The following is a 27481-nucleotide window of genomic DNA, read 5'->3' as shown; positions in this document are numbered from 1 at the left end:
CAGCGGCAGCGGCGGCGTCGGGGCGGCCGCGCCTTCGGGAGCGCGTCCGGCAGCGGCTCCGGGAGCGCCTCCCGCCGCCTCCGCCGGCCGGGCCGGACCGGGGCTGCCATGGGGCGGCCGCTGTGAGCGCGGCGGCGGCGGGGCTGCGCCTCTCGCCCCGGCCGGGGCTCCCCTCCATTGTTCCCGGGAGCGGCGGCACCGCGCCGCCGCCGCCGCCCGCGGGGCTCCGGTGAGTAACGGCCGCCGCTCTCCGCGGGGGGGGCGGCACCGGGACCGCGGGGCGTCGCTTTGTGCTCCGCGGGGCTGGCACGGGGGCTCGATCGGGGGACGGGGCTCCGTCGCCCCCGAACCCCCCCAGATGCGCCTCGTTGCCCTGGCGGGGCGGCTCGACGGCGGCACCGGCGCGGGGGAGGCTCTGCTTTGAGGGACCTGGGGGTTTGCGGGCACCGGGGCCGTCCGGTGTGCGGGAGTCGGGGGCCCCAGGGCCGCTCCTGGAGTGCAGCCGCTCGGCGGGCAGCAGTTTCGGAAGGCGGCGGATCCGAACCCGTCCATCGGCCGAACCGAGACTGGAACCACCCCACAGTCCCAACCCCGAAACCCCTCTCGGCCGCGGGGGAGCCTGGCGGGAATCGGGGGCCGTTTTCCGAGTCGCTGCCTGGCCCCTTCTTCCGAAAAGTACCTGAGCGGGAGCCTTGCGGCTTCCAGAAAAAGATGGAGAAGGAGCTGGATTTGGTTGCATTTCAGTTTTGGGTTCCCGGGGCGGTCAGCGGGAATGGAGGCGCTGGAATATCGCCGTCCCAGAGCTGGTGCTTCCCTTTGTGTGCCCGGGCTGGTGGGGCTCCCGGAGCCGCCGCATCCCAGCGCTGTGCCGGGCTCTGGGAGCCGCTCGTCCGCCCACGGCGAACGTGCCGGGAGTGCGGTGAGACGGCGGCGACACCTGCGATGGCGGGTGACCGCCGGGCCGGTGCGGTGGCCCTCGGCACCGGGAGCGTTTGATTGCACAGGGGTTTGGTTATGGTTTTTCTGAGTTCTGGGGCCGGGAGTCATAGAGGTGGCCGCTGGCCTCGTGTGAGGACGGAGCAGAGCGTGTCCGTGTTCAGGTGACGCCGAGGAGCTGCCTCGCCGTTCCTCCTCTGCCCGGACTGCTGAGTTACTGCCCCGTGTCCTGGATCGCAGCTGGTCGGGGCAGCTCCCTCCCCGGCAATGTTTAAACCCAAACAGTTCAGTGAACCCAGCGGCTCACGGGGAGGAACGGTCGGGCTTGGAGGCTGCCGGGTCCCGGCCAGAGGGAAACTGGGGCTGTGCACAGGCGGAGGAGGTGGTTTGCTCTGGCTGGAGCTCTCCGGGTGCCGACAAGCTGGATGCCAGCACAGAGGAGCGGGGCGCAGGGACGGCCCCCCCGCCCAGGGACGCCGCAGGAGCGTGGGCCCTGCAGCCCCCTGCTCTGGCTAGCAGCCATCTTCCCCACTCAGGAGCACTTCCTCCCTTAATCCCTGTGCTGGCTGGCATGCACTGCTGCCTTTTCCTTGTGTTGCTCCGAGAGGATTAAAATAAATCACCCCTGCCCCAGCAGGGCGCAGGCACGAGTGGTGCCGGGGTGAAGGCAGCCAGCGGGAGCATCGTCTGGGCTTTTCCGCACACGAGGTGCCTGCCCTGGCCGTGTGGGAAGGGTCACTTTCAGGTGTGAACTGGAGCTCCTTCTTTATTTACCCACCTAAAAACATAATCTGAGCCAGGAGCCGTGTTGTCTTCAGCCCCAGGTGAAGCCCCCCAAGTCCAGGCTGCTGGAAGGGGCCACTTGCTGATGCTCATCCCATCCCAAAGTCCAGCTTTGTGCCCCTTTGGGGACCTTCTGCTTCTGGACATGATGGCAAATGTGTGTCCTTGCACTCCCAATGGCTTTCCTTGGAGGAGTGGAAAGCAGTGAAAACCCCATCCAGCTCCCTCCCAGGTTGGGTAATGGGTCTCTGCCCCTTCCAGAGGATGGCAGGCTGTGACCATGTCCCAGTGTCCCTATCCTTGACCAGTCTTCTCCCAGAGCAGTCAGGGGACCAGCCCAGTATAGATTTTCAGGTACCAATGGTTGTTCTGTAGATCTGAAAATCAAGTCTTCAGGTAGGGAGGGATCCCTGAGTGTGAGGATGCTTCTAGAACTGAGATGGTTTTACGGAGATCTGTGGGTGAGGCTGGGCCTTTCCCTGTCCTTTCTGCCCCATGTCCCAGGCTCTCCCACCACTGGATGCCTGCCCACAGCTCGGTGCTGGAGATGCCCCCGGTAGCCCTAAGTCCTGGCAGCCAGCTGGGAAGGGTTAACATGCTCTGTAGGCTGCACAGTTGGATATTTATTTTTCCAAGCATGTGTCTGCTTTAAGCATTACAGTTTTTCCCTACAGTTCCATTTGCAATTGTGTTTGCTTTTTATTTCAGCAAATACTTGGTTCCTGACCTGAGCCACAGGTTGGGGCACGGAGCACTGGGCGAAGGAAAGGCTTCGGTCCTGTCGCCCACAGATTGTGCCTTTGGCGTGTCCTCCTCCCCCAAGGGCAGCTGGAGGGCTGCTTTTGTTGTACCTCACAGGAAAAGGAGTCTCTTTTCGTGTGTTTTGGAGCTGGGGGGCATCTATGCCAGGCAGGGTGGTCTGTTGGCAGTCACCACCTCCCCTCCTGAGGGACAGGGACTGTGCCTGGTTGGGCACAGTCCCGCACCTCAGGCTCCTGATGCTGTGCAGACCCTGGAGCTGAGCTCAGACTCTTCTCCCTGTTGGATTTTGCCTGTCCCTCTTCTTTTCCTGCCTGCTGTGTTCCCCACTGGCTGCTGGTGCCAAGGGAGCCCGGCCGCTCTGGCGTGGTGAGTGCCAAGGGCCATCTCTGCCCCAACAGGGAGGCAGAGGCCAAGGAGGCCCCAGCCCCACCAAGCCCATGGCAGCAGCCACCCCCCATCACGGCCAGCAGCACGGGCACACAGGGATCAGATCGGGGCTCCCCTGCAGATGTCACAGGGCTCCAGCCCTGGCTGGACACTCTGCTCCAGCACCAGCTCCTGTGTTTGGCACCTCAGATGCATTCCAGAGATGAGCCACAGGACAGGAAGGGGCTTCCCCACACAGAACCACTCAGCTCAGAACCCTGGGGTCCATCTGCTGTCCGAGTGGGAAGGTCCCATCTGTGCCACGTCCCTGGGACAGCTCAGCCCTGTGACTCAGGGGTGTGGGAGATGCAAGGAGTGAAAGTGCAGCCCTCAGGGTCCCTGAGGACAGTGGGGGAACAGGTTGCACAAGACTCCTCATGGACACACTGGTGTGCAAAGGCAGTGTGAGAACATCTCTCGTGGTCCACAGGGAGCATGTGCCCCCTGAGGGTGCACAGATGGGTGCAGGGTTGTCCATCACCACTCCAAAATAGCTCCGTGGGTGTAATGGCTGGTGGTAATTGCAGTTTTGGAGGCAGGTCTCTGAGGGGCACTTAGCCCTGGCTCCTCTCTAGCTGCTTCCATTTTTAGTTGTTTGAGTCCACCCCAGAGCAGTAAATTGCAGTGTGCCGGGGCCGCGGGGAGTGGGGACGGTGCCCAGTGCCCGGCAGGAGCTGGAGACCCACCCTGCCCAAGCTGCCATCCTCCCGAGCAAATGGTTTCCTGTTGGGATTTATATAAAAGCTGTATAAACACGGAGAAGAGCCGTGCTGTTGTTTGCACAGGTAGGAGCACTCTCCCCACTTCCTTTCCTCCTTCCCGTGTGGACACCAAGGAGTCATGAGGGCAGGTGTCTTGGGGTTCCCCAGTCTCCCCTTTTCCCTTGGAAAGGAGGAAAAGGGTCTGTGCTACCTCTTCAGCATCTCTGAGCACTGTGATTCCCTTGGGTGCTGCTGAACCCGTCCAGGAGGAGCGGGCAGGATGTGTCCCGGTCCTGCTGCCCTCCAGCAAAGCCATGGCTGCTGCGCGCTCCCTCACCGCCCTGGGAAGCCAACCATCTCTGTGTGCTCCTGCTGGGTCCTGGCACACTTCCCTCTGTTCCTCCCAGTGACCCTCTCAGCCACGGGACAGCTCTGTGCTGCCGAGTGATCCCTACGCCATGGAAATATGCTGCTGTCAAGCCCCTGAATCAGCTGGAAGGCACCCGCTCCGAGGTGTATCTGGAGAAGGGCTCTGCTGTGCGCGAGCCAGCACTGACTCATTTTTCAGGAACTGGAGGCACTGGGCTCCCCTCCATCCCTCCATCCCTCCCCTCGGCGCGGGGCCGGCTCGGGAGGCCCACGCAGACGCTCCGCATTAGGGCATGTTCCGGGGAGCATGTGCTGTCGATAAACAAAGCCACTGAGAGACAGAAAATAATTTCCAGAAATACCAAAGACTTTTTTTTTTCCCCCGTCAAAGAATTCCACCTCCCCCTTCCAAACCCTGATAAATCCTGAACATTCGATAACTATTTCCAAGCACTACCCAGTGCCTGGGAGCGCTGGTGTCGGAGATAATGCCAATGTTTGCTGGGCACCCTTTTCCCTGCCCAACTCCTTCTGTCAATAGTTTGGGTCCCAAATATTCCTGTGCCAGCCAGAGCCAGAGCAGTTGGGCAGGAAGGAGGCAGCTGGAGCCCCCACAGCTACACCCCAGCTGGGCTTCCTTTGGGTGCAGAGGCTCTTTGGAGGATCTGAACCCTTTGGGGCTTGTGGCTGCTCAGCCCATCCCTGGGGAAAAGGCAGCGCTCCAGGCACAGGGAGCGCAGGGTCTTGCTCTCACACTACAGCAGGAGAGGCAGAGGCCAGAGCTCCGTAGACCGAGTGCGTGGGGAGGATGAGTAGCGGTTTATTACTCACTAGGATTATTACTCACTGTTTTTAACAGTGTGTACTTCAGCCTGACGCCTTTCGGCGAAAGGAAGCGCCTGTTCCCGCGGCAGGTTGGGAACGGCACCGCACGCGGCAGCGGGGAGCACACGTCCCCTGGGAGAGGAACCGGGTGAGCTCGGGATGCTTGGCAAGGGCTGTGGGGCCTGGAGGCACAGCTGTACCCCGGGAGGTGCCTTGGGAAAGGGTTTGTGGGGTGGTGTTGTCCTGTCCACATCCTGGTCCTTGTAATTCTCCCAGAGCTCCGGCTGCCAGCAGCGCCCTGGCCGGGGCTGTGCGGGTTGTGCAATGCTGGGCAGGATCTCATCGGCGAGCGCTCCGGCAGAGCCCGCGGGACCATTAGCCATGGCCAGTGTTGGGACCTCATCCCAGGCTGCTGCCGAGGTGCAGATGTGGCGCGGGGGTGGAGCACAGGGGCTTGTTCCCATCCACACGGCTCGGAGCAGTTGGCTGGGGGCGGCTGGGTTCGGGCTCCAGTGTCCTCCTGGAACGTGTCTTGGAAGAGCTCCATGCTCCTGGCATGGTGAGAAGGAGGGATGGTCAGAGGGAAGGAGGAATGAAGGCCATGGAGGGCACACCCCCACAGCACCCTGAGACAGGATCGGGCTCTGCTGGGCCTCCCTGTGCCAGAACCCAGCTCCAAAGCTGCCCTGCAGGGAGCAGTCCCCTGGAAAGGGATGGGGACCTGAGGGGATGGGTGGGCTGGAGAGCCCAGCGTGAGAGCTGGCAGGGACGAGAGCAAGTTGCAGAAATGGCCATGGAAGCTGGGGGATTTCTCCCCAAACAGCCACTTCAAAAACAGCTGTTGATGGAAAGAGATCAGCCGCAGCTGGCTGACCCTCCAGCTCCTTTCCGTGGGGATGGCTGCTATGTGCCCTATAGATCCTATAGGGAATGGAGGGGGCTGGAGTTTGCAGTGAGATCTGCTTTGCTGGGATGGATGGTGGCACAGACAATATCTGATTTTGCTCTGGATAAGGGATTTCCCTCAGTGAAGCCATGGGTCAGCAACACCTGACAAAGTGCAGGAAGAGGAGAGCAGGAACCTCCCTTTCTTTATCTGGCGTTAATGTTTCTCTCACCATTCGGGGAAATTTTGCTGCATTCGGTTCTGCTTCACCAGTGGTTTCACTCTTGACACATCAGCGCTTTTGCACAGGGAAACATAACCCTGCCAGTCAGTGCCAGGTCGTGTCAGGCGGCTGAGGGGTCTGTGGAGACCTGCCACTGCAGTCTGGGGACATCCTGTGACCCAGGGACATCCTGCTGTCTGGGCTGGATGCAGGAGGAGCATCGCCTGTCATGGCAAGCACATCCCACCGTGCAGCCGTGCTGGATGGTGGGATGTGGGGGAGCTGGCCCTGCCCTGACTCTGCTTTCCTCCTTTACAGCTCATAGGGGCTGCCAGCCCTGTGGAGACCCCCCTGCGCCCACCCGGGGCCAGCCTGGGGCCCCCATGGAGTGGGAGTTGCGGAGCCCAGTCGCCGAGCAGTAGCTGCAGCAGTGGGATGTTTACCTGGCGGTGCCTCATCCTTTGGGCTGTGCTGGTCGCAGCCGCTCTCTCCGCTGCCCGGCCGGCCCCCACCCTGCCTGACCAAGGTAAGAGGCACAGCCCGATGCAGCCGCACCGGGAGCCCCCGCTCCTCATCCTTTGTGTTCCTCTTGGGCGACATGAGCTGGTCTCCCTGCAGCAGAGGCAGAGGCTGGCGTGTGCTCCAGCCATGGGGCCACCAGCATGTCCCCAGTGCCACCTGGGGTGTCACCCGGCTGCCTGAGAGCTGGTGCCTCTGGGGACATGGCACATGTTGTCCTAGAGTGGTTTGTGTGGGCACAGAAGTGGGTGTGTGGCTCCAGCAGTGTCTGGAGACATTTTAAACCTGGAGAAAAATTATGGCATGCCCCGACCTGTTGATTTGGAGGAGGATACAGAGCCCTGGGGGCTGTGTCCCCCGCTGGGGTCACTCCATGCCATGGCTTTTGTGCCCCTGTGACGATTTATAATCCGGGATGTGTGTGAGGCTGCTCCCACCCTGCCTGGCCCCACTGGGGTGATCCTGGGCTCAGCTGGTGGGGATTGGAGTGCAGGGTACTGGTTCAGCTTTTGTCGGCTGGCAGTGCTAGGGATGAATGCACCCTGCAGAAACCCTCAGGATGCTCCAGTGTTGCTCCCAGCTGGGAATGCCCAAGGTGGGGCTCAAAGCCAGGGATGGCTCAGGTGATTTCTGCAGTCCAAATCTCTGCTCCACTGGGGCTGGGGAGTGCATAGCCCCTGAGGAGGACATGCCCTCCCTCGTTATCGCTGCTGTCCCCCAGGAGTAGTGCAGGGCTGGTGGCAGTGGCCAGGGGTGCTCCTGCCTCAGCCTGGCTCAGCTCTGGAGTGTGGGGGCTCAGCAGATGGGCCAAGTAGGTTGCCTGGCCCTGGGCAGAGTTGGCCCTGGCGGAGAGCCCTGCTCCGGCGTGTCAGAGCCTCGGCCCTCGGCGAGGCAGAGAATAACCAGACCTGGCAGTGCTGCGCAGGACTTCGACTCACTCCTTTTGGTTCTAATTACCCAAGAATGTCTGGTCTGTGGGCACTGCTTTGCTTTTTAAGACTCGCTCCCCCTTCCCCCTTCCTCCCAGCAGAACCCTGAGAGGCAGATTGCTGCTGTGGCCGGCAGGGGCACGGTGCTGTGTGGTGCCCTGGGGTCCCCTGAGGGCTTGGGGTGGGAGCTGGCAGCCGGGAAGTGACCCCTGCTGCAGCCCCACCAGCCCCAGTGGGAGATGCCTGGGTGATGCCCTTGGCTCCCAGGGTTGGCACCTCTGGAGCAGCAGGTACCCTGGTCACAGGTCACACCCTGTGAGGTGACACCCCAGGAGACAGCTGGAGCCATGAGCGGTCCCAGGGGAACTGCAGCTCCAGAGAGGAGCCTGGGCAGAGCTTCACTCACAGGGACCATTGCTGACATTTTTCCACTGGCGTGCCTGCTCCCCGCATCTGTAAACAATGTGGTAGACAGTGGTAAACATGTTTTTCTCAGGAGATTGCTCTTCCTGGAAGAGGTTTCCTGGCAGTGTTTGGGGTAAGGATGGCTCTGTGCTGCCAGGAGAGCAGCACCTGCAGCCCCAGCCCCGGCTGTGGCACTGGGAAAGGTGTTGGGGTGTTCAGGCTGAGGGAAGCTGATTGAGCACAGGTGAATTTTGGGGTGCGTGAGGAGCCCTACAGCCCCTGGAGGGTTTGGGAACAGCGTCAGGCGGTGGCAGTGGAGGAGGAGAGGTTGGAGAGGAGGGAGCTGGTTCCTCGCCAACCTCATGCCAGGGCTAACAATAACCTCTGGAAACATTTCCCGACACGGTTCTCACCAGGGCGGCCCAATTAGTGCCACAGCAGGAGCCCGGCTGGGGCAGAATCCGTCCCTTGGCTCGGGAGCCGACTGGTGGGAACACAATGTTCCCAGCAGGACGTGTGGGATGGGAAGAGCCAGTGCTGGGCCAGGACCTGCAGCCAGGGCTGAGCCACCAGCATCTCGCAGGGGCAGGCTCCGACCCCGCCCCAGGGGTTCTGGGGTCCCGTGGGCTGTGGATGGGGTTCAGCTCCCATGCCAAGGGCCATCGTGTCCTGGGGGCCAACATCTCTGTCCTTCCCCCATAGCACTGTGACTCAGGAGCATCCCCCCATCACCCTGGGGGCAGCAGCGGCCGCCCTCGGTCCCTTCTGTGGTGGAGGCAGCAGCTTTCCCGGACTTTGTTCTGGATGTTTATGGGGTTTCAGTTTACTCCCGGTTCTGAGGCAGCTAAGCTCCCTTCTCAGGGAGGAGTAATCCCCCGCGGCCGGTCAGCGGCCCGGCCTCATGTGGAGGGGGGTTCAGCTGTGGCCCCCTCTCCTTGTGGTGTGGGAGGGAGTTTGGGAGCTCTGCTTCTCAGGGGCTCCCTCCTGGTACCAAAAAATCTGGAGCAAATAAAATATTAACGGGCACTTACTGCATTTTATAGTTACCTAAATATGGAGGTGGTGAAAAAACCCTGGTTAAGGGGAAAAGCCAAGAAATTTCCATGCGCAGCCTCTGTCCCTCCCTTGCACAAAGCTGCTCTTTGTCTCCAGGTTAAATAGAAACCTGCAGAAAATTGCCAAGGTTTTTTCCCTCTCTCCTTGTCTGCCATTGTCCCAGCCACTGCTCAGGCATCTCCTCACAGGGGGCTGCCGTGGCCCTGCAGGGGGTGCCGAGTGGCCGAGCAGATTTTTGTGGGGAGCCGTGTCCTGGGGGGGTTCCTGCCTTGGGCAGCTGGTTTTGGGGCACACCGAGCCCCAAAGCTGCCCCAGTGCAGCAGATACTTCCCCGGGGGGTGCATCTGCTTTCCAAAGCACAGGGGGTTTGGCTGCAGCCCCCTCCCCATGGGGCAGGGGCCAATGGCTGCCCCATTTCCCAGGGCTGCTGGCTGCCCAGCTGGCCACAGGCTTAACCCCCCCCGGCCATCTGCGGGGCCAGCAGGGGCCCTGGCTCCCGGGGCTTTGTTGTCCCCGGCTTGTCCAGGGGGTCTTGCTCCACACCCTGCCGGAGCCAGAGGTCCGGGGCAGGCCATGTGTTCAGCCTGGGTAGCTTGGGGGAGCCCAGCATCCCCACAGGCAGCACCTTTGGCTTGTCCCCGCTTCTTCCCAGGGCACTGCTGACCCTCGACTCTGTCCCTCTCCCCATTTCCCTGCTGTCCAGTCTCCCCTTGTTTTTGCAGCTCTGGGTGTCTCCCACCCAGTGCCTCGGGGAGCCCCAGGGGATCCCATTTGAAGGCGCTGACTCCTTGCTGGAGCCCCACGAGCAGCCCAGAGATTCCCTGCCAAGCCTGCAGCCTCCTGCGCTTCTGCTGTTGATGGCAGCAGCCCAGGACTGTTCCCAGAGCTCGGGGGGCCCAGCAGCACCCCCAGACCCCGGTGCTGCAGCCGCCCAGTCCCGGCTCCCCGAGGCATGGCTGTGTCCTCCAGGGCATCATGCCGCTGCCATCCCCTCCCAGCCTGTGGGGCCGGCATTGTTCCATCCTCCCGCCTTTCCACTCGGATGCTGTCACTCTGGCCCTTAATTGAGGAGGAAAAGAAGAAATATGAGTCTTTGGGAAAAGCAGCCGTGCTCTGCCAGAGCCTGGGCTGTGGAGCTGTCCCAGGGTGAGCGGAGCCACGCCGGGGGGAGCAGGAGGGTCCCCGAGTGTCTGCGGGCTGCCAGCTGTCGAGCCCCCCCTGTGCAACAGCCTGGGGCTGTGCAGGAGGGATGTGAGCAAAGGAACGGACACCCAGCTCCGGCGGTGAGCCAGGGGCAGGCAAAGCCAGCCAAAAACTGGATTGGGGTGTTCTCTTGTGACCCCCGTCTGTCCCATGCCTGGTGGGAGCTGATGGAGAGGTGTCTGTGCCCCAAGCCGCTGCCTCCAGGGCTCTGAGCCGCTGCGGAGCTCTGAGCATGGCCGGGGGGGCCCCGGGGAAAAGGGGTGGGTTTATCCTGACAGCTTTGCAAACTCCCAACACGCCTGTTAATTAAGTGCTGCTTCATTTGCAGTGCAGGCTGGGAGAGCGGGAGGGCCTGGAGCGGGACATAAATCCCGCTCTCCCTGCGGAGGAGGCATCCGGGGAGCGGAGGGTGTGGAGAAGCCCGTGGCCCCCCGGGCTGGCTCGGACAGGAGGAGCTGGGGGTGCCCTGAGCAATCTGAGAGCCGCGTGTGCCTTGAGCCCGCGATGCTCATCTGTTGGCATCTCCCTGCTGCAGCCTTTCCCTGGAGCAGGGGATCCAGGGATCTGCACGGCTCTGGGAGCAACTGGGGTGCCAGGATGTTGCCCTTCAGGACATGCCCCCGGCACAGGCCGGGCTGGGGGCACACGGCAGGGTGAGGAGCTTTTTAAATCAAAAAGAAGCCAATCCCCACGTCCCGGTGAGCGCTTCCTGTTGGGATTAGTGGGGCTGCCGGGCATGTGTGTGCTTTTTCTTCAGGAAATACCTTCGGAAAGCCCCGCTGGGGTCTCCAGGGCAACCGGCGCCTGCGGCTCGGCGCCCCCCGCCCGCATTGTCCCCGCGCCGCTTTGTTGGCCCCTTTATTGCCATCGTCGCCATCGCCATGGCCAGCGCAGCCTGTGGCTTTCGCCGCTCGCAGGGTGCACCCCGGGCTCCCCGCTGTGTGTGCCCAGCCTGGGGGGCACAATGAACACGTGCAGCTCCTGTCCCCAGGGCTGCCCCCTGTCCCTGTCCCTGCTGTCCCTGTCAGGGGCTAGCCCCGGGGGAGCCGGTGACAGTTATATGCCCTTGGTGACACTCTCCATCTGCCCAGTGCTCGCTGGGCTCAGCTCTGCTCTCGGTTCTGTTTCAAAGCTGGAATAAAGTAATAAACCCGCAGTGACTGCCCCGGCCATGGCACTGTGCTGCTTCTGGGGGTGCTCACGGAGGCACGATCAGCTGGCGCTGCCCCTCGCCTCTCTGGGGACCTTAGGGCTCCCCACGGGCATGAGCCCTCCTGTCCCCTGGGATGGGACGAGGCCTGTGGGACTGGTGTTACTTTGCTCTCCTCGCTGTCACCCTGTTTGCTCAAAGGGGCTGTGACCGCCCCCAGAGCTCCCAGCTGGAGTGAGGACTCCCACTAACCGACCTTTGTGCAGTGCCAGGAGCACCCAGAGCCTCGGGGATGAGAGCCAAGTGTTTGTCTGGCTGATGAACCTTTGCAGAGGTGGCCCATGTGGGCCTGGCTTGTGCCCATGGGGGGCAACTGGCCAGGGGCTCTGCCATGGGGTATCTCCATGTGGCTGTGCTGTGGGGCCGTACCCAGTGCTGTGGTTTAGGTTACAGGAAAGCAGAACATGAGACACAGATGTATCAGGCTAATGAGTCCAGCAATCATTAACCAAAGTGGAGGCCACGCCAGTGCCACGGCTCACACCAGCAGCTCTCAGTGCCCCCGCTGCCATCCCGGTGCCCGGTGCCTCTGTGCCATCCCGGCAGCCACGGTGCTCTCTGCCTGCCAGGGCCATGGCGCTGTTCAAGCGCCGCTCCCGCCGAGAGGCTGAGCAAACCTGGACATGCTCATTAGCCTGTGAATTCCTTCCCAGGCCGTTCCCACCATGCCGCGTTTTCCGCCTCATCCCAAGTGCCAGAGAAGTGCCGTGGGTGACCGAGGGCAGGGCCCTGCCGTGCCCTCTGCCTCCCCTCTCCGTCCATCACCTCGACACCTCCGTGCCTCCCAGTCATGCTGTTGATGCAAACCAGCCCTGGCTCTGTGGGGCTGGAGGAGGGGGCTGGAAGCCTTGAAAGGGGATCTGGCCTCACGCCCAGGGGTCTGAAAGAGCAGTGGGACTTGCACAGGGTACCCAAGGACCTGTGGCCATTGGGAAGGGACCCTCCTGAACCTGGATCACTGCTTCCTCAAGCCCTGGCATCAGGCTGGGGTCCCCCAAAATTTTCCCCCGTCCAAAGACCTTTTCACTCCCAGGCTGCCTCTGCACATTCCACAGGTGCAGCTGTGGGGTGCTGGTGGAGCTGGAGGCCAGGAGGAGCCACCACCCAGGTTTCCCTGCAGGGTTATTCCGTTCCATAGGGAATTTTGTTGGTGCGTGGGAAGGGGCAGAGCTGGGAGCCAGATAAGAGCAGATATGGCTGCAGCACTGGATTCCTGCTGGTTTGGGTTTTCATGGCTGTTTGTTGCCCACTGACCTTGCTCGGTGTGAGGAGGGAGCCGGGACAGGCAGGAGGATGTGGCCTTACCCAGACCCAGGGTGTTCAGACAGACAGGATGGGATGTCACTGCTGCTTTGTGAGCTTTCGGAGATGCCTGTGACTAATCACTTGAAACACAAATCAGAGCTGTGAGAAGTGCCCATCCTGTGGGAGAAAATCAGGGGGAAACAGGGTTGCAAAGTAAGACCCTTCCCCACCACCAAAGGGGCTCCCAGTGGTCTTCCCTTTCCACATTAAAATGTTTTGTAACCTCTCACGGATGAACTGGAGCCCTGGCATTGGTATTACAGCAACTGAGGAAAGGGAATTCTTCCCCATCCCACTGTTTTCCTTCAAGTGCTGAGCAAAAGAAAGAGGAGAAACTCTGGAGCTGCTTGTGAATGTTTTTCCCATGAAGCTTCTCATCAGTCCAAGGCAAAGACAAGAGGCCAGAAAGTGAAGTGCAGGTCACGGTGTGGTGAATCAGTTCTGGAGAGCCGAGGTTTCGTTTTTGGCTGTACGGAGTGGCTGTTGGGTGCAGGGAGGAGCAGGGAGGAGCGAGGCCTCACTGCCGGCCCTGGCCCTGCGCTGCCCGCACACCCTGGCTCCTCTCTGGGGCGTTTTATGCCAGTAGAGACCCTGTGTCACTCACTCCACAGCCACTGGCCCAGGGCAAGCTGCCCTGTGGCTGTTCAGGGCACATGTGAAGAGCCAGGAGCAGAGGTTGTTCTTGTCTTGGGCACCCAGAAATCCTGAGGGGCTCAGCCCTCGAGCTACAGATCAGCTGAAGCTTGAATGTTTCCTGGCTGTTTCTGCTGCGTTTGTTGGGATTTTCCAGCCCAGTCTCTTGCCCCTGAGAGCAGCATCTGCAACAGTGCCCTGTGCCCCTTCATGCTGCTCCCTCAGCATCCCGATGGCATCCAGCTGGCCAAGAACAACTGGACACACATTACTGGGAGGAGACAGAGGTCAAGGGGTGCCTGAAGAGTTGGGCTCTGGAGCTGTGCCTGCCAACCCGTGGAGCTCAGTCTGGGATGACGATCACACTGCATCCACCCACGTCATCACAGGGAGCCTCAGCAGAGCTGCAGCAGCCTGAACCCTTCCTTGGGCTGTGGAATTGGAAGAGGTGATTTGAAACCCAGCATCTTCCCCAAGCCTGGGACCAGGAGCCACCCATCATGGAGGGCGGTACTTGAGGACAGAGCCCTGGACACTTCAGGGCTGAGAGAGATGAGATCGTATCACAGCAGGACGGAGAGAAAGGATCTTTGTGCTGCTCACACAAGTGTCACCTCGGGGAGCTGAGCTCCCCTGCCTGGGAATGCTGTGGATGGGAACACCATGGCCGGCACCTGTCTGGCCAGAGCTCCCTGGGCTGACCTGTCCTGCCTCGCTCCCTGCCTGCTGTCCTGCCGCAGCCCCCAGCCCCTGCCCTTCCATCCCCGCCCCGCCGTGCTCTAACCAGGGTGAGGGTCCTGGTGCCATGGGGGCCCTGGCCTGCTTTGCTGGCTGCCCGCTTGTGGTGGTAGGGATCCTGAGACCCCTGCAGTGCGGCAGAGCCATGCAGGGATTTGGGATGCTTCTGGGAGAGGCTGGATCCTGCCGTGCAGCGGCACTGCCTGAGTTGTCACAAGTTGCCTGATTCTCCCCCGTTAGGAAGCCTCTGCCCTGTCACGCTCCATAAGGGCTGAGAAGGGTGAGGGCTTTGGAACTGCCCAGGCACTGAGCAGGTCCTGCTGTGGAGGGGAGCACTTGGTGCTGCTTGGGGTGCTCGCAGCCTCTGCCTCTGCCTCTCCTCTGCTCTGCTGCTGCCGCCAGCTCCATCCCCTGGGGGCTGGGGTCCCCGGTGCCACAGTGGGAATATTCCAGCAGCGGGAGCGTCCCAGCAGCGGGAGCATCTCAGCAGCGCATGTCGCCTCATTAACCAGGCCGCAGCAGCAGCAGCAGCAGCATGGTTTTTCTTTGGTCTCTATTCCTTTTCTCCTTTTTTTTCCTATTCTTCTCTCCCCTAACTCCTCCAGCTCTGCCCAAAGCAAAAATCGAAGTGGAGTCCTACTCAGCCCACCCTGGTGACCTCCTCCAGCTGCGCTGCCGGCTGCGGGATGACGTCCAGAGCATCAACTGGGTGCGCGATGGCGTCCAGCTGGCTGAGAACAACCGGACGCGCATCACCGGGGAGGAGGTAGAGGTCAGGGACGTGGTGCCCGAGGACTCGGGGCTCTATGCCTGCATGACCAACAGCCCCTCGGGCAGCGAGACCACCTACTTCTCCGTGAACATCTCAGGTTCGTAGCTGCCCCGGCTGTGCAGGGAAGGGGCAGCCGCGGGGCCGGGCTGTGAAGCGAGGAGCAGGCTGCCTCTGCGTGCCCCTGCACACCCCTGCACGCTCGCCAGCACACACTGGCCACACGCGGTGAGTTTGGGGCTGACCTGCAGCTTGCGGGTGCCCGGAGGAGTTTCCAGTGTGGCGCCGTGGCTTCCTGGCCGCTGCAGTGCAGGGAGAAGCAGCCCGAGGTCATCTCACGTTTATCTGAGGGGGCAGGGGGCTGCAGGGCCTGCCCAGGAGGGGCACGTGCTGGGTGGGAGACACGGTCTGCACTGGTGTTGATGGAGTGTGAGGCTGGAGAGGGAGGAACGCTCGAGGTGGGGACACGTCTATGCTCGCGGGGTCTTGGCTGCCACCCCAGGGGTGTTGGTGGCACCGGATGCGGGGTGAGGAACTCTGGTCACCTCTGACACCAAATCTCTTCACGATGTTCACGGCTGCAGGCACTGGGATGGTGGGCTCTGCTGGCTCTGGCTGTGCTGGGGACTGTGCAGAGTGTTCCCCGAGTTCTCCATGCCCCTGCCGGGCATCAGCACCGCCCTGCCCTCCTGCCTCACCGGGCACAGCCCCCGCCACCTCCCCACGACGCTCCGGTCCCTGTCAGCCCTGCTCACAAAGGTCCACTCACACACAGATACTCAGCAGGGCTGTCGCTTCTCTTGCAGACGCTCTCCCCTCTGCGGAGGATGATGATGACGAAGATGATTCCTCGTCGGAGGAGAAGGAGGCGGATAACACCAAGCCGAACCGTACGTGCGAGCTGGGTTTGCCCATGGCACTGCCCTGTGGCGAGGCAACGGGAGGCTGGGCACACACGAGCATCGCCCAGGGGTGGGACAGGCAGCCCAGGGCACCCAGCAGTGGTGAGGGTGCAGTGGGGACAGCAGGTCTGGGTGCAGTGGGCGAAGCAGCTGGGTCAGAGCAGGGAGTGTGCTAGCACGGCTGCACTGGGGTCACCGCTGCTGGAGCCACGTAAGCCGAACATCCACCCCGCAAGGAAAGGGCTGCTGTGGCTCGTGGATAATGCCCTGTGTCCCAGGGCTCCCCTCCCTGCTGTAGCCAGCCTTGGCTGCTGGCATCTCCCCAAATTCCTGTCTCAGCCCTGCCCTGGGCATCCTTGGGGTTACTCCAGGAGTGGGAGGCTGCTGGGTTCGGCCGTGCTGAGCCCTCCCTCTGCTCCCCAGAGGCCATTGCTCCATACTGGACCTATCCCGAGAAGATGGAGAAGAAGCTCCACGCTGTCCCTGCTGCCAAAACAGTGAAATTCAAGTGTCCGTCGAGCGGGACACCCAACCCCACCCTGCGCTGGCTGAAGAACGGCAAAGAGTTCAAGCCTGACCACCGCATCGGGGGGTACAAGGTACGGGGGCCGGGGCACTGGGGGAGCAGCCCCTGGCTCTGCGTGGGGAGGGGGAGGACTGGGAAGGGGCTCTGCGGCTTAAGAGGCACCAAGCCCCTGTCCACGCCACCCCGGCAGGGGCAGATGGGCCCCTCTGACATTCCTGTTTGGGAGTGGCCCTACGGCAGTGACCTGCTTCTGGGTCATGTTTGTACCAGCTCAGCCCTGGGGGAGGGGGCTCATGCTGAGGAGCCCGCCTGGCTCGGCCACCTCCCCCTAATCCCCTGCCGAGGACAGGGGTCTGGGCATCCGCAGGAACCCTGGGCTGGAGGAGCCCCTCCATGCCCAGCAGTGGTTGGTGGAGGCTGCACCAGCACCAGGGGTGCTCCAGCCCACATTTGGGGGCCACATTGTCTTCCTGAGCTGAGGAGGAGCTCAGTGCTGCTTCCCCAGCGCCCACAGCGGAGCCAGGCTGCAGATGCCGCCTGCGTGGGGTGGCGGCTCAGCTTTCCCCTCTCACAGCTCCAGTCCTGCAGTGGGGCTGCTGCTGCTGCAGACGAGGCCCATGGGAGGAGCAGCATCCGTGCCACAAGGAGCCACAGCTGGAGCCAGCAGTGACAGGGCTGGCTTTTGGAGAGCCTCCTGGTGCCCCGTGGCCAGAGGGACCTGGGCAGTACTCTGCCTGGCAGAGCCACTGAGACTCTCCCAGAGGGGATGTACTGGGTCAGCAGCACCCACAGAGTGTCCCGGGTGCAGGGCACCCAGGCTGCACCTGCCCACGGGCCAGCACAGGGCCAGCTGGCCGTGGGGAGCAGTGGGGGTCTGAACCCCAGGGCCAGCCGGGGAAGCAGCTCTTACAGGAGGAACAATGCTGGTCTGTTCCCTCCACACATGGGGGCCACCAGAGAGGGATGTCCCCACACGCCAGGCGAGCCCATCGCGCTCGGCTCACAACATCTGCTTCTCGGCACAGTTGGCTCTGTGGCCAGGCTGTCCTGGGACAGCTGGGAGCAATTATGGCCCCTGTGTAGGGAAGGAGAAAGGTGACCTCAAAGGGAGATTTATGCCCTGCCCGTGCTGGGGGCTGAACCAGCTCCAGCATGAGCAGGACCTGGGGCTCGCGTGTGCTGCACGTAACCGGCTCTGTGCTCCCCCTGCCCCCAGGTCCGCCAGGCCACCTGGAGCATCATCATGGACTCGGTGGTGCCGTCCGATAAGGGCAACTACACCTGCATCGTGGAGAACAAGTACGGGAGCATCAACCACACCTACCAGCTGGATGTCGTGGGTGAGAAGCACAGGGCTGGGGGCTCACCCCACATCCTCGTCCCCCCAAACCTTCCCCAGCAGGAACGGGTGCTGCACCCTGAAGAGACGGGTGGGTTGTGCTCCCAGGGAAGGGGCTCGCCCACCACCCCTGCGGCCACCTCCCACCCCCGTGGCCTCCCGCCCCGGTGTGCACGTCTGCTCCACAGCGGGCAACGAGCCGGCCAGGCAGAAGGTTCACCCCACCCCGTTCTGGGGATTTTTAATTGTGGTGAAAATAATTTCATAGACCAGACAGAAACTTTTTCTAATCGCCTTATTAGCCATAATTCCCAGCTGGGAAGGCTGGTCTGAGCAGTTCCACATGTGGAGCTGCTCTAAATGCCAGTAAATGAACCATTAAAAATGTGATTTAATTTGATTACACTGAGCAAACTGAAGGGAACAGTCAGCGAGGTGAACAAAGGGGTTTGTTAATGCTGACTCACCACGGTGGCAGCCACTTTGTTAAGGGCTGGGGCCCTCCATAGGTTTGTTTGACCTCTGACCCCTCCCAATAGGTGCTGATGTCCCTGTCCCCACGCCGGGGTTTCACCTGTCCCCTCACTGGGGTTTCACCTGTCCCCTCATCCTGGATGTTCTCACCCCACTGCAGGCAGGCTCCTGGAGAAGGGGACACCAATGCTGCGCTGGGTGCACTGGTGTCCACCTCAGCCAGGGGTCCTGGGCATGAGGGGGCTGCAGGGTGCACCTGAGGATGGGCAGCAGGGCACCCCAAACCCCATTGTAAGGTGCCCCACTCCTGGTCCCGCAGAGCGGTCCCCGCACCGGCCCATCCTGCAGGCAGGGCTGCCCGCCAACAAGACAGTGGCCCTGGGCAGCAACGTGGAGTTTGTCTGCAAGGTGTACAGCGACCCTCAGCCCCACATCCAGTGGCTGAAGCACATTGAGGTGAACGGCAGCAAGATTGGCCCCGACAACCTGCCCTACGTGCAGATCCTGAAGGTAAAGCCACACGCCAAGTGGCTCCAGCCACAGCCCCCGGCTTCCCTGTCCCTGGGGCAGGAGCAGGGCGGTGGCAGCTGCATGGATGGGCCAGAGGAGTCACCTGGGCCTGGGGACCACTGGCCTCGGGGCAGCTGGAGCCCCAGAGCCATCACTGGCCGGCAGGGAGCAGGGAGGGCTGTCCTGTGCCACGGCTGTGCTGGCTCTGCGGTCCCTTTGGAGCCCTAAGGGCACACAGCACAGGGCTGGGTGGGCTGTCCCAGGGAGCAAGCGCAGCACTGGAGCTGGGAGCTGAGCCCTGGATCGTCCCAGTGCGAGCAGCCCCCTCTGCACCCCAGCAGTGCCGCTCAGCGGGCAGACTGGCCACCAGTCCAGCTGGTGTTCCTGCTGTGGCAGGGGGTCACACTGGGTGGCCTTTAAAGGTCCCTTCCAACCCATTCTGTGACTCCATGCAGCCATCCCCAGCTGTGCCCCTTCCCGCTGGGACGCAGGGGGAGCAGGGTTACACCCCCATGCCTGCCTGTTCCTTGCTCCCATGACCCCCCGTGTGCAGCAGCCCCATCCTCCCACCCAGCTGTGGGTGTGGGGGCAGCAGCCCCTGCCCCGGCAGAGCCGCTGCCGACCCTCCGGACGCTGCTGTTGCTGAGCACATCCATGTGACTCCATGTTGTTGGTCTGTTCCAGCACTCGGGGATTAATAGCTCTGATGCGGAGGTGCTGACCCTGTATAATGTGACAGAGGCGGAGAGCGGGGAGTATGTTTGTAAGGTTTCCAATTATATTGGCGAGGCCAACCAGTCTGCGTGGCTCACTGTCACCAGGCCCCTGGCCACAGGTAATCGGAAGAATGCCTGGCGGTGGAAAACAAAACTCTGGGCTCTCTTGTTTCTGCTGTGTTTCTGGTGCAACAACCATGGAAAAATACCCAGTGGGGCCGGCTGGGCGCTGTGCTCTGTGTGTGTTCCAGTGTCTCTGCTGTGTGCTGATGTCTTTCTTGTGTCCTGCTGTCTCTCCTGTGTGTTGCCCTTCCCACTACGCAGACACCAGAGCTACCCAGGTCCCTGCTGGGTCTGGCACCAGTGAACCTGGGTCTCTGAGGGTGCTGCCGTCAGGCCAGTCCAGGCAGGCTGGCACAGTGCTGCGTCCCCTGTCTGTGCTGCCCTCCCGTCTCCGTCCTCCTGTCTCTGTCCTGTCTCTGTCCTCCCATCCCCATTCTCTCATCTCCATCCTTCCATCCCTGTCCTTGTGCCTCCCCACGTCCCCCGAGCCAGCCGGCCGGCTCTGCCTGGGCTGATTTCTCCATGCAGCCCATCGCCAGCATGTTCGGATGGGCAGGACACTCAGTGTGGTGAAGGGTTTTAACCAGCGTCTCCGTAGGTCCGCCGGGATGAGTGGTCATCCCGAGGGTCTCTCTAGCAGGTCTGCAGTGGTCTCTGTCTGCTCCCCGGGGGTCTGGCAAATGAGACTGGGCTCTCCCTCCTCTCTGGCCTCCTCCCAGAAGATCTCATGTCGTTTGCTTCTCCGTTTTTTGCTTCCATTTTTCCTTCCAGACGGCTGGCGTTAACACGACAGACAAAGAAATGGAAGTCCTTCACTTAAGGAATGTCTCATTTGAGGATGCTGGGGAGTATACATGTTTGGCGGGTAATTCTATTGGGATCTCCCATCACTCTGCATGGTTGACAGTTCTCGAAGGTATATACTCCTCTTCCTCTCCCTTTCTTCCCTCCTTTCCAATGTATGCATTGTGGTCCGGGAGAGAGCCCTTCCTGGCCCCTGCCCTGTCAGAGCGGGTCAGCATGGGTGCTGTGAGACTGCTCTGCAGCTGGAGCAGGATGGGGCAGTGTCCCCCCACCCCTGTGCCCCCCTCCACCCCAGTTGGGGTCTGCCCCCCGCTCTCTCCCTGGCCCAGGCAATGCATACCCGGGGAACTTAACCAGGGCTTGCTCCCCCGGAGCAGGACGGTCCCGCACCCCCAGGCCAGGCCAGGCCCGTGCTAAGGGCTCAGAGGGGCACCAAGGGAGGTTTGGGGGTGCTGGCAGTGCTTCCCTGCTGCCTGACAGGGCCTGGCCTTGCCCTGCAGTGCAGGACCGTCCGGGGGCTGTGTGTGCTTGCGCTGCGGGGACGGCTGCCCCGTCCCCATTGATGCTGCTCCTCGGTATCAATGCATGGACCAAAGCCTGATAACAGCTGTGGGAAAGTCTTTGGGGTGCTGCGTGGTCATTGCTTTCCAGCCAAAACTTTCCCAGTTATCAGCCACTGCTTTGTCAGCCAGGTGTGCTCAGAGGTGGGACAGGAATCTCCAGCTCCCTCTTACACCTCTCTCTGAGGCTCTGCTCTTTGGGGGTGTCAGGCTGGGGGTGCAGAAGGTGCAGTGGCAGCCCCATCCTGCCGGATTCACCACGGACCGTGGCACATGGCTGCGGGCTCTGAGCTGTTCGTGGCTCCAACACCACCTCAGCCACCAAAGCAGGGTCTGTGGGGTCCATTCTCTCTGCCATCCCAGGCTCCCACAGCAGGTCACTGCCACTAGAGTGCCCCTGGCTGCTCTGTTGCGAGCTCTCCCCAGTCATTTCCAGTAAGGCCTGGATTCCCACAGCCCTCCACACTGCCAGACACCCCCTCCCATCCCACGTGCACAGAGTGACCCCAGATCCTGAGGCACCTGCAGCTCCCAAATGTGGGCAGAGCAGCTGGGACAGAGACCTGTCCCCGGAGGTGCCCATGGTGCCATGTCCCTGTGGGGTGACTCAGGCCCCCCACTTCCAGCCTGTCCCAGTTGACCCCATCCCACCCTGGGCTTCCTGCAGATGTGGTGCAGGCATTGCTTGGCCATGGGGATGATGAGCTGGGGGCTGCTTGCACTCCTTCCCTGCCAGGGTGGGTGGGCAGCCCCCAGTCCCTGGTGCACCAATGTCCCCACTGAGCTTGGGGAGGAGCCAGGGGCTCCCCCAGTGCCACTCCCTTGGGCTGGTGGGTGCTAACAAACACCCTGTTCACGCCGACCCAGCTATTGAAGACACCCCAACCATGATGACATCTCCCTTCTACCTGGAGATCATCATCTACTGCATCGGGGCCTTCCTCATCTCCTGCATGGTGGTGACCATCATCATCTACAAGCTGAAGAGCACCACCAAGAAGACAGACTTCAACAGCCAGCTGGCCGTGCACAAGCTGGCCAAGAGCATCCCCCTGCGCAGACAGGTAACAGAAAGTAGAGAGGGGGTTTGTTTGCACCTACTGCCCCTCCTGGAGCCCAGCCCTTCCCAGGGGATGTGGGGGAGGAGGAATGGGATGACCTGGGACCGTCTCACCCTGCTGCACATGCCACCCACTGCACCCCGTGCCCACTAGGGCGTGGCGTGGGATGGGGACTGCCCAGGCTGTGCCTCCGATGGCAACACAGTGATGGGGGGGGGGGCTGCACAGCTCCCCCTCATCCCCCCTTGACGGGGCTCATGAGGAGAACCAGGAGGATTTACAACAGTTTAAGGTTTGAGCAGAGCGTGGAACCCACTGAGGAGATGGGAGAGCTCCCAGGCTGTGCACTTTGGGCTACAGCATGGTGGAGAGTCATTAAAAATTCCACCGAGGGGAGCAGCACTGACGAGCACAGGGGCAGGGTGGGCAGGGGCCTGCGGGCAGGGGCGGGTGCGAGGGCTCCCATCACCATCTCCCCCCTCGGGGGCAGCCGGCCGCGGGCCCGGGCACTGCGTGAAGGTAACCCACGGTCCCCCCGCAGGTGTCGGCCGACTCCAGCTCATCCATGAACTCGGGCGTGATGCTGGTGCGGCCCTCGCGCCTCTCCTCCAGCGGCACCCCCATGCTGGCCGGCGTCTCCGAGTACGAGCTCCCCGAGGACCCGCGCTGGGAGCTGCCCCGGGACAGGTGAGGTCCAGCCCTGCCCCAGTGGGAGCTGGGTGAGGATGGCGGTGCTGGTGCTGGGACCAACCTGCTGCCCCTGCGTCGGGGTCTTCTCCCACCAGGCTGATCCTGGGCAAGCCTTTGGGAGAAGGGTGCTTCGGGCAGGTGGTGCTGGCAGAAGCCATCGGCCTTGACAAGGACAAGCCCAACCGTGTGACCAAGGTGGCGGTGAAGATGCTCAAGTGTAAGTGGCAGTGAGAAGGGTGGTCCTGGCATGATGCCACAGCCCTGGCTGGGGCCCAGGGTCTGCAACCCAGCCTGGCACCCCCTAACTGCTGCCTTCTCCACTTCAGCCGACGCCACGGAGAAGGACTTGTCTGACCTCATCTCTGAGATGGAGATGATGAAGATGATTGGCAAGCACAAGAACATCATCAACCTGCTGGGAGCCTGCACACAGGATGGTGAGGATGCATGAGCGGGGAGGAGGTGTCCCCTCTGCCACTCCTCCAGCCGCTGTCCGCTGGGAGGGGCTGGCCTGGCACCCGACTCTGTGCTCCAGCCTCTCATCACAGCGTCCCCTCAGGACCCCTCTACGTGATCGTGGAATATGCCAGCAAGGGCAACCTACGGGAGTACCTGCAGGCGCGGCGGCCCCCGGGCATGGAGTACTGCTACAACCCCACCCGCGTCCCCGAGGAGCAGCTCTCCTTCAAGGACCTGGTCTCCTGTGCCTACCAGGTGGCACGGGGCATGGAGTACCTGGCCTCCAAGAAGGTGAGGAGCTCCCAGGAGGCTGTGGTGGGATGGGGCAGCTGGGCCTGGGGGATGCACCCTTCCCTCCCCACCCCACCCATCCCGTCGTGGGGAACCGTGCAGTGGCTTGGGGACCAGCTGACGGTCCTGTGCTCGGTCAGTGCATCCACAGGGACCTGGCAGCCAGGAACGTCCTGGTGACGGAGGACAACGTGATGAAGATCGCTGACTTTGGGCTGGCCCGTGACATCCACCACATCGATTACTACAAGAAGACGACAAATGTGAGTGGTGTGCGAGGGGCTTTGTGGGGTGGGGATGCCAGGGATGCTCCAGTCTGTGCTGGGAGTGCCACATGCATGCAGGGCTTACCCCCGCCCCAGGCTCCCTCACAGCCTGGTGGCACGGAGCCAATGTGGGGTTTTGTGTCTCAGGGTCGCCTGCCAGTGAAGTGGATGGCTCCCGAGGCTCTCTTCGACCGAATCTACACCCACCAGAGTGATGTGTGAGTAGTGCCTGCTGGGGAGATGCACGGATGGGATTGGTCTTGATTTAATGAAATTACAATTGGTGTCAGCCAACCAAACATTCTGAATCCAAATTGTATTTGGTGCTGGGACTCATTTATCCTGCAAAGTCAATTGAAGCCATGGATGGTTGTTCCTCCCAGCAAACCAAGCTCTAACCGTACCCAAATTGGGGCCCAGCGGGGTGTCAGCCCCCTGGAGCCAGTGCCCCAGCATCTTCCCTGTGTTCCCAGGTGGTCCTTCGGGGTGCTGCTGTGGGAGATTTTCACGCTGGGTGGGTCACCGTACCCTGGCGTGCCCGTTGAGGAGCTCTTCAAGCTGCTGAAGGAAGGTCACAGGATGGACAAGCCCAGCAACTGCACCAACGAGCTGTGAGTGCAGTGCTAGGATGGGGAAGAGGGGCTTGAAGTCTCTGAGTGCCATTGCCTGGCCCAGATCATGGGCTGGGGCATGGAGGGTGATGGGCAGATGTTTGGAGTTACAGTCCCAGCAGTTCCCAGCCCTGCAAAACCATCAGTCCATCAGATTTGCAATAATCAGCATCTCCCTCCACTAACCCTTGACAGGAGGGAATCCCAGAGTGACCCCAGCACAGGGATCAGCCCAGACTGTGTCCATCCTCCTCCCCAAACAGCCCTAGGTCATGAGGGCAGGCAGGAGAGTTTCCCTTCCTTCCACCCAGGGGATTACCCTAAATCCCTGGAGCAGCATCTTCATTGGCCGTGGGTCCCAGCCTGAGCACGGGGCCGCATTCCCGGTGCTCCTCTGCTCCCACAGGTGGGGGTCCCCAGCCGCTTGCCCTGGGCTGAGCCCCTGCCTCCCCCTGCCCTCGCAGGTACATGATGATGAGGGATTGCTGGCACGCCGTCCCTTCCCAGAGACCCACCTTCAAGCAGCTGGTGGAGGACCTGGACCGGATCGTGGCCATGACCTCCAACCAGGTAGGAGAGGTGGCACCTGGGGGAGGTGCTCCTTGGGGGCTGCCCAGTCCCCTCCTGAGCCCACCCTTGGGGTTTGTCCCTCTCAGGAGTACCTGGACCTCTCCATGCCGCTGGATCAGTATTCTCCCGGCTTTCCAGACACCCGCAGCTCCACCTGCTCCTCAGGAGAGGACTCTGTTTTTTCCCATGACCCGCTCCCGGATGAGCCGTGCCTTCCCAAGTTCCCCCCTCAGCACAGCAACGGTGGACTGAAGCGACACTGAGGGTGGCACTGCCCGGGGTGCCGTGCCATGCTGTGCCACACTGTGCCATGCCCGTGGACGCTGCCTGCACAGCCTGGTCATGCTGAGCTGTTGCAGAAAGGGTTCAGAGACATCCGTAGCATCTCACATAACCAAAACCACCCACCTCCTGCCAGCTTCTCCTGCCACCTCGTGTCAGCTCTCCCCAGCCCAAAGGGTTCGGCTCCAGTGTTTTTATGGCATTTCCTCCTTCTGTTTTTAAACCTCTTTTCCATGAATTCTGTGCTTGAGTATTCCCACTTGGTTGAGCTGAAATCCTCTCCCATGGGCAGTGCACGGCCAAAGAGCCAGCTGGGCATCCCAGGATGGCACATCCTGGTAGGGCACAGAGAGCCAGGCTGGTCTGCAACTTGGAGAACTTGATAAGCTGGGAGCAGCACCCGGTTCCTGCGGCTGCACGACGGAGGAGCCGTGGTGTGCTGGGAGCCCTGGTGTGCCAGGAGCCTCACTGGTGTGCCAGAAGCCTTGGTGTGCTGGGAGCCCTGGTGTGCCAGGAGCCTTGGTGTGCCAGGAGCCTCACTGGCATGCTGGGAGTCTTGGCGTGCTGGGAGCCTTGGTGTGTTGGGTGCCCTGGTGTGCCGGGAGCCTCACTGGTGTGCCAGGAGCCTCAGTGTGCCCGGAGCCTCAGTGTGCCCAGAGCCTCGCTGGTGTGGGGCTCCCTCTCTGCCCGGGATGCTCCAGGGCTGGTCCTGCAGCCCCGTGGTGCCAGTGCCAGTGGGCTTTGCTGAGCCATGCCCAGCACAGCCGGGGCAGGAGCCACAGCGGGTGCAGCACCCAGCACTGCTCAGAGGCACCCAAACCCACCTGTGCTAAACCCAGAGTCCCGTGTACATAACGAAAAATATGTATAAATATGAATATATATTTACATGTCTTTTTAAAAAGGGTTGTTACCAGAGATATACCAGTTTGGTAGGAAGGTACTAGTGGCTGGTAGATATCAGTTGCTATAAAAAAAAAATTCATATATTTTGCTATTTTTGCTGTTTTTATTTTTTTAAATTATGTTCTAAACCTATTTCAGTTTAGGTCCCTCGATAAAAATTGCTGCTGCTGCTTCAGTTTTATATGGGGTTGTATTAAACAATAATAATAATGTGTCGATGCCTTTTGGGAATCCGTTGTCATTACGTGCCTGGCCTTGCCCTGGCCCCGCGTCCCCTCCGCTCCCTCCCGGGGCTCCGGCAGGGCTGGGGCCGGCCAGTGCCCGTGGCACCACGTTGATGTGCGGGCATGGGGCACCGCTGCGGGATGGGGACGGTGCCCTGGGGGAGAGGGCTGCCGCCCCTGCCCGGCCATCATCTGCCTTTGGGGAGGAGCAGGGGGCCGCGGGTCCCGCTGGGCTGCGGGGCGGTGCCGCGTGCCTCCAGCCCGGCTCGGTCCGGCCCGGCTCGGTCCAGCCCCGCTGTGCCCCGGCCGGGGGACGCGCCCCCCGTGCAGCCCCCGCTCCCCGGGCGATGTCTGCCAGTGCCTTACCGGGGGAGCAGCCTCATCCCAGCTCTGCCCGTCCGTGCTCCCCGGGCTGTCCCACTGCCTGAGTTCTGCTCCACCTGCACGGACGGGGCACTTCCCTGGCCGGGACAGGGGCCACCTGTAACTCCTCCCTCCCTGCCACTGGAGCGTCGCGACGCTGGAGCCAGGCCGCTGTTACTTGAAAAGTTTATTTTGCCTTTGTATGGAGAAATATTATTTGTTGTAAACTCTTCTGTAATGAATCTGGAATTCTTGTAATTATTAAAGACTTTAACCGCGACTTCGCCACCCACGGCCCGTCCCTGGAGGGGCAATGGGGATGGGGCTGTCAGGGCTCTGGGTGCTCAAGCTCATCCAAGCAGCAGTTTGGGAAGATGACGCTCAGGGAGCAGCCAGGGTGGCAGCTGGTTCTGTGGGAATTCTGTTTTTCAGGGCTCCAGTATTCCCCGTAAATACGTTTTAGTACCCTGCACCCACGGGGCCTGGGCAGTGGTGTGGGAGGTGGCTGACCGTGCCTGGAGGGAGGGGGGGGGGGGGTGAGAGGGGCTGCCAGCCCCTCCAGAGCCCTTAAATGGTTAAGCTGAGGCAGCTGAAGCAGCTGCAGCATCACCGGCCTCCCCGGCCTTTTTAAATGCATCTGCTTGTTGCTATTTCCCGGTGTAAATTAAATCGATCAGCTGCACTCTGCCCATCCCTCACCCCCTTTAAATTAAGTAGAGCTTTTAATCAAGTGATTTATGTTGAATTTGCAGCCCTGGATTAAACTCACAGCCCAGGCGGGGGGAGCGGGGCTGGGGGGCTCCATAAATCACTGCTCTCTCCGGGACCGGCTTGGCGAGGCGCGGGGAGAGCTGGAGTTCGTGTTTACATCATCCCAAACTGCAGCTCTCACCGTCTCCTGCTCATTTCCTGGGGTTACCAGGAGGGCAATTAAATATGATAATAAGCAGAGCAGCTGCAGCAGAGCTGCTGGTGCTCACTGCCGGGCTGGGGAAGGGGCACGTGCAGCCGAGTGCCCACTGCATTCCATGGGGACGTGGGGACACAGGCATGGAGGGTCCCCGGGGTGCTGCCCTGGCTGGCACCCAGCAGAAACCGTGGATGTTGATGGGACAGGGCTGCCTGAATGCGGGACCCCAGCAGGAAGATTCAGCTCCTCTCTACTCTTCCCGGTAAGGCGTCCTCT

The 27481-nt window shown here is 61.6% G+C and overlaps 1 protein-coding gene across 3 annotated transcripts; it reads left to right on the top strand.

The window, feature by feature from the left end:
• Window positions 1-26575, top strand: FGFR1 (fibroblast growth factor receptor 1). Of its 3 annotated transcripts, XM_069035260.1 has the most exons (19): window positions 1-229; window positions 4837-4950; window positions 6230-6437; window positions 14515-14778; window positions 15485-15568; window positions 16004-16179; window positions 17323-17446; window positions 18239-18429; window positions 19980-20124; window positions 21440-21643; window positions 22176-22320; window positions 22419-22540; window positions 22650-22760; window positions 22883-23073; window positions 23214-23336; window positions 23487-23557; window positions 23813-23950; window positions 24415-24520; window positions 24607-26575. In XM_069035260.1, exons 3-19 carry the CDS (start codon window positions 6347-6349, stop codon window positions 24781-24783), a joined length of 2463 nt encoding a protein of 820 aa, XP_068891361.1. In that variant the 5' UTR covers window positions 1-229; window positions 4837-4950; window positions 6230-6346; the 3' UTR covers window positions 24784-26575. The 3 variants fall into 3 exon arrangements, with proteins under 3 accessions (XP_068891361.1, XP_068891360.1, XP_068891362.1); XM_069035259.1 differs by lacking the exons at window positions 1-229; window positions 4837-4950 and having other exon boundaries at window positions 6265-6437; window positions 21440-21636; window positions 22175-22320; XM_069035261.1 differs by lacking the exons at window positions 1-229; window positions 4837-4950; window positions 14515-14778 and having other exon boundaries at window positions 6265-6437; window positions 21440-21636; window positions 22175-22320.
• Window positions 26576-27481: the final 906 nt, after the last annotated feature.

Source organism: Aphelocoma coerulescens, chromosome 22 (genome assembly GCF_041296385.1).
Source record: "Aphelocoma coerulescens isolate FSJ_1873_10779 chromosome 22, UR_Acoe_1.0, whole genome shotgun sequence".
Lineage (NCBI taxonomy): Eukaryota > Metazoa > Chordata > Aves > Passeriformes > Corvidae > Aphelocoma > Aphelocoma coerulescens.
The sequence above is the reverse complement of the archived record's forward strand: the minus strand, read 5'-3'. Positions and strand labels throughout refer to the sequence as shown.